General features: G+C 43.0%; 1 protein-coding gene across 2 annotated transcripts in view; it reads right to left on the reverse strand.

Annotated features, from left to right (window-relative positions):
• The window catches only part of LOC135978527 (TBC1 domain family member 5-like), a 54,949-nt gene extending 49,229 nt beyond the window's left edge, over positions 1–5,720 (reverse strand). For both annotated transcript variants that reach the window (XM_065579440.1, XM_065579439.1), the window contains exon 1: positions 5,440–5,720. In XM_065579440.1, coding sequence (XP_065435512.1) covers positions 5,440–5,614 — 175 coding nt within the window. In that variant the 5' untranslated portion in view covers positions 5,615–5,720. The remainder of the gene's footprint in view (positions 1–5,439) is intronic.
• Positions 5,721–6,000: the final 280 nt, after the last annotated feature.

A 6,000-nucleotide genomic window follows, 5' to 3' on the forward strand; every position in this document is an offset into this window, starting at 1 on the left:
GCCTTGGTTGTGACCTCCTCCTCTGTCCACCTCTTGATCCTCCACTTCTTGGGGTTCCCAGGCCTGTGATGCTGTAACTAAGGGGCATGCCTCAGAAGCTCTCAGGTGATACTCAGTGCCCATGAGGCAGGCTGTTGGTGCGCTGCCCAAGGGTCCCAGTATGGCCACTAGGGTGGCATAGGGCCTGGTGGATGTGCCCATGGGTGACCATACCAAGATGGTGATGGTGCTGTCTGGTGATACAATCTCAGACCCTGTTAATATTGGGCCCTATATGGAGCTTGGGAGGAGTACAGAGAAACCCTGTCCGACTTACTGACCAATCCCTAACTCAATATCGGAGGGGCATGACATGACTGTGGGAGAATACTCCTTGGTCGGCCATGGCTTGGTGCCATGAGCTCGGTACCAAGGGGCGAAGAGCCAGGAGCTTCCAACATAGCCAGGTCACCGGCCTGATGGAATTCTGCCTTTACCGAGCATCCGGGTGTTGGTGGTGGTGCCTGGGGAGATGGAGACCTCACCCATACTGATCTCTCTGGTGCTGGATGGGCCGATGCCACCACTGGTGCAGATGACAGCTCATGTACCAGGAGCGTCTTAGGGGTTTGCCATTGTCTCTCGGTACCAAAGATTCGGTACCCACGTCCAAAGGGTCTGTGGGCCTATCAGCGGCACCAGACACTGACGGTTGCCGTGAGGCATGGGTGCCGGATGATCCTTGTGCCGGCAGTGCCGAGGATACCGAGTGAGAGGGTGATCACTTTTGGCTATCCTGGAGCTTGCTGAGGGGATTTCCTGCTTTCTTTTTTGACTTGGGAGAGGCGTCCCCGAACTGTTTATTTGACCCACTATCCTTTGAAGTTGAAGGTTGAGGGGACGACTCATGCCTTCTGGAGGGCTGGGGTCAGAGAGCCGTCTCCATAAGGATGATTTTCTGGTGGAGCTCTCTGTCCTTGCAAAATCTCAGTCAGAACTGCTGGCAGAGGGAACTCTTTTGTTGGATGTGGCCCTTGCTGAGGCAGTGAATGCACTGAGAGTGCTTGCCCGTGACTGGGATTGCCTCACTGCAAGTGCGACACTTCCTGAAGCCTGAAGAGCCGGGCATACCCTTGTCCAGGAGTGCCCCCGACACCGGGGGGTCGACACAAGAACCAAGTCTTTTCTTCTTGATGTTGGGTTGTTTTTTTCTTTTGGGCATGGACAAATAAAAGTCAAAGGCTAAAGGGTATCTAAAAGCTAAAGATTAACAACTGAAAAGGAGAGTTAACGATCCGCTAAGGGACAGCTAAAGACTCTGTCTCTAGCCAGGGGCAGGTGAGAAGGAACCGAGGATGGTTAGCCCGTGCGCGCTGCCTAGCCTCATGGTGCAGCCCGAGGAGAGACAGCGCATGTGTGGGCCCAACAGATACTGCTGCTGAAGTTCTCCAATCAGCAGTGCAGGGATGCAGACACACCTACAGTGGAGCCTCATAGGGACACTACTCGAAGAAGAAGCAACAGGCACAACAACACTTTTGTAGCTGCTGCCACAGCTAGTTGGTGACTGTTCAAGCAGGGCGTGCTAATCTAGAAGAGCTATGCCATCCAGGACTGACGTTGGCTTTATTTTGTCAGGTATGCAATACATTTGCAACCGACCACTCCCTCACCCTTGGCCCAAGAAAACAGTAAGCAATCTGTCTTGTCCACCATGGTTACAACCCGCTATACATTAATGTAAATGAACAACATAACTTCAGCTTTTCAAAACAACTAGGATAATCATGATCTCTGAAAACCAGGAATGCCTCTTTTACAGGGTCTGCACTGATCAGATTTACAGAATACAGTGCTTTGTTTTTGTAAAGAACAGAATACTGTCACCTCAAGGAGCTGTCAGCCAGCTGAGCTGGTGAAACTACCAGCAGAATAGGTGAGCACATATGTACCTGAGGGACCACTCCTGGATCTGTTTTTATGGTCTATCTAAAGCCTCCCCCTTAGCAGCCATCTATAGTCAGTTCTCCCCACATGTCAGAACCACGTACAGCATGAGACTGTAGGCACTACTTGAAGTGCTGGTGTCTGTTGGACTTTGGGCTGGTATCCATGTTTCTAGTCATCTCAATTGGATCATGAGAGAGCACCAGATAGTGGAAGTTTATTGAGAGCATTAGGGAATAAAAGGAAGAAAGTTGTGGGTGGGCGAGGGTGAAAACAAAGACAACCTCCAATCCTGCAAATGCTTATACATGGCTTAACTTTATGCACTTGAATAGTCCCCCTGACTTCAAGGGGCCCATTCATGTACTTAAACATGTGCACAAGTTTTTGTTGAATGAGAGCCTAAGAGCAAATGCGACAGAGAGAAAGAATGTGTGTGGCAGAAGGAAACTGAGGAGAGATACAGTGGTAAGAACTGAGGAGGAAAAAGGCAGATGGTTGAAGCAAGGGGAAGAAGGCACATCCACACCTTAGTTACCAGACCCATTTATGCACACCTCCCCGATCTCCAGTAATCCCCTATAAAATTCCCAGGGTATCCTGAGTTTATACCACAATAAACTGTAAGTAAGCTATTTTTATTTTTTAAAAATAAGTATGGTCTCAAACTATTACGTTTTTTAAATATTAGCAACATCTCAAAGTCTTTGCTTTGTTTACATGAGTGGAGAAAGATCTAAGGTGAAAAGGTGGAAGGTACCCAAGGCAAACCTTCCCATCACCCCTTTCTTTCACAATGCTAATATCTGCAAAATGATCATTACAAAAAGACAGTGATGTGTCTGCGTACAGCAATGTCTCTAGGCAGATAAGGAATCTGCATTCATCAGCTGCTCCATATATATGAATTTACTTTCTCTTTGACCATGGCAGTAACATTTGACACTCCTTTAGAGACATGACTTAACATTTCTATAGCCATTTGGGCTTGGTTTCTTAAAAAACTAAATCACAGCACTTTCAGACTCATTTGTTTGCCATAATTTAGAATTACCAATCAACTGTAGCTTATCAAAGGAAAATTGAAATAATATCTATTTAGAAAAAACAAACAGTACAGTCAACTAATATAGAAAACAACAATCGTTACCATTCTTACTACATGTACAAAAAATTTAGACCTAGTTAATGATTTCAAGTCTTTTTGGTCTTTAAATCACATCTATTGGTGCTATATTAAACAATAATGAGAAATCTCAAATCAGTGTAAACCAGTGACAGACTACTGGACTAAAGAAAAATACCAAAATACCAATTACAGATACACAAAGATGCTTATTACCCTTCATTATACTGAAATGGAATAGTCTTTAACATAATGCATGGATGCTGTACATTACTGAAGCCTAACTGTAGGATTTTTCCAACTATGAAGTTCCCTGTGCCCAGACTGGTTCTGGATCTCTAACTTGCATCACTACTATTATTTGTCAATAATGGTACAGCATGTAAATCCCTGTACTGCTACTTGTGCAGGAAGTTGTAAATAATCATTATATGGTAACTTTTGTAATAACTGTAGCATGATTACAAATCTCTCTGCTCTGACTGACCCCTATAAATCTCTGTTCTGACTGCTTACTGTATTTAGAGGGTGTTTTTACAACATGATGGCTAACATGTGACAGGTAGCATGTTGTAAAATCCTAGTGTAGACAGGGCAACCCTTGGGTTCACCTAAATCTAGATAGAACTACAACTTGCTCTGTCTAGGCTAGGATTTCACAATGTGTCAGCTGTCATGATGTAGAAACTCACCTTTTTCCTAGTGTAGACATACCCAGTGTTCTCAGCTCGTTCACTCCTTTTATCTGAAGCAGACGACCTCCAAAATTTACAAGGACCTCACTTTATTACCACCCTGCCCCACAAAAAATGGGGACAAAGAAAATGGGGCTGTGAAATTGCTGAAAGGGGAACATTATTTTTTAAAAGATCAAAAATCATTGGAATTGTTTCTCTTCAGGTCCCAATCTGCTTCCACTGAAGTGACTAGGAGTTTTATCAATGATTCAATAGGTGCACGATTGTGACATCTGACATTTCTACTGTGAGTCAGGTGGGGCCCTGCTTCAACTGAGAGCCATTAAGGAATTAATTGGTTTCCAGTTTCTCCTTCAGCCCACGTACAACTACCACTATGCAAGGAACTTCACTTTTACAGATTGTAGAGCCCTGCTGGGGCAGTTTCTGCAGTGCCCCAAGTCTGAGTTGGGGTTGCTAAGGAACTACTTAGCTGAACTTCAACCAGGCCCCTAGAAACATGCTTCAAATTACTCTATACTTGTGTAGGAAAAGAAGGGCTACTGTGACTGTCCTTTTGGGTTCTGCTCAACCAATAGCCACTGGCCACATGATGCCTGATAAGAAGCTACAGTTGGTCCACTAGGACCCTTGATATGGCAGGTAAGGAGAAGGAGGAAATTTGGGTCATAGATGTGCAAAGTATTATTTTTGTATTATTATTTTCCTCCCCATATATTTTCAGCTCTGACCAAAAAGCAACTTCCTACTGTGTGCTTACTGTGGGGCTCAGGAGAACCAACGTCAGCCTTCAAGCTCATAATCCACTAGAAGATGCTTGGAGGTAGACAGAAATGAATACACAGAGTCTACATACTCCCCCCTTATAAAGAGCAACGTTATCTCCTTGGCGGTCATTAGCCCAAGAAGCAGAAGTCTGTCTCCTGTACAGTGCACTGTACTGTGGTTGAGGTTTAGATCACCCACTATTTATTTTGTTGACTGTAAAAAAAAAAAATTGAATTGAGAAATGTAAGGAAATAAAATTATTTTAAGCCTCAAGAAAAAAAGTCAGTATTTCTGAAAAGGAGTAGGGGCTCCCTCCAGGTGTAATGCCAATAGTCAAAAGCAAATATGTTTTATGCTATTAACTGTAATCAAAATCAGACACCAGCATTCTGAAAGGAATGAGATATGGATCAATCACAGAACATTTTACAGTAACATTATGTTCCTTCATTAGTACTCAGCTAGTACTGTTACACAAGAGCTTTATGTCTGATAGCCAGTCAACGATGAGGAAAGCTATACAGCCCAAAATGTAATATTAGCCATTGAAGAGAGAAGAAAATAACATCTAGAGGGACAGATAAGATTTAGTGTTAGGTTGTTTTGTCCACTATTTCCTCCATAAACATTTTTTGTTCATTTTAAAAGATGGAAAAATCCTATTTGTATGTTCTCTACAGCCACAATTTCTAAACTGAATCTCATTAAGGTGCAAACATACCACAGTACATAGAAAATATGTCTAAGTTTATCAGCAAGTTGACTATTTCAGTTACAGCAATGTTAATCTATAGAAATACTAGATAAAAATCAATATAAAAAATTTCTCCCTCTTGGGCTAATTTTTGACTGCAAGATTCCTGTTGAGATTTGTGGAATTCCACGCCACACCTGGAGTCTTTTCTTATGTCTCATTTTTACCTTTGCTCAGCTGAACTGGCATGCTTTCCGATTTCATCATTCTCTGCTGTTGCTGCTGCGCCTGCAGGTGTTGGTGCTGGAGGGGCTCCACAGTGCTCCTGATGGGCATTACAGCAGAAGGAAAGCTGCTGCTGCTCGCACTAATAGCTGGGCCTGTAGGACTACCTGAAGCCATAGCTGGGGCAATCAGCTTTCGACCAAAATTAAGCAAGCTATTGGAGACTTTATTAATGTTCAGTGGAGCAACCTTTGCACTGGCACTGAAAAATAAAATGGAAATGAAAATATCACGATCATTAGTAATTTATAGAGCATTACAAATATATGCAGCGGTTTACGAAGAGTGGAAAAAATCTTCTAAGGCACAAGGACATTACACATATACAATTTTACATGCACACATGAATTTGTGCATAAATCCAAATACAGTGTCAACAGGGGGAAAATGCTGAGAATGTTGCAAAGCGGGTGATCATGATGGAGTTTAATATAATTGAAAGCTTTTTACTGAAAAGAGTATTTATACTTTGTTGTATTCCCACCCATACTGAATGCTGTAAT

Source organism: Chrysemys picta, unplaced genomic scaffold (genome assembly GCF_011386835.1).
Source record: "Chrysemys picta bellii isolate R12L10 unplaced genomic scaffold, ASM1138683v2 scaf297, whole genome shotgun sequence".
NCBI classification, from domain to species: Eukaryota; Metazoa; Chordata; order Testudines; family Emydidae; genus Chrysemys; species Chrysemys picta.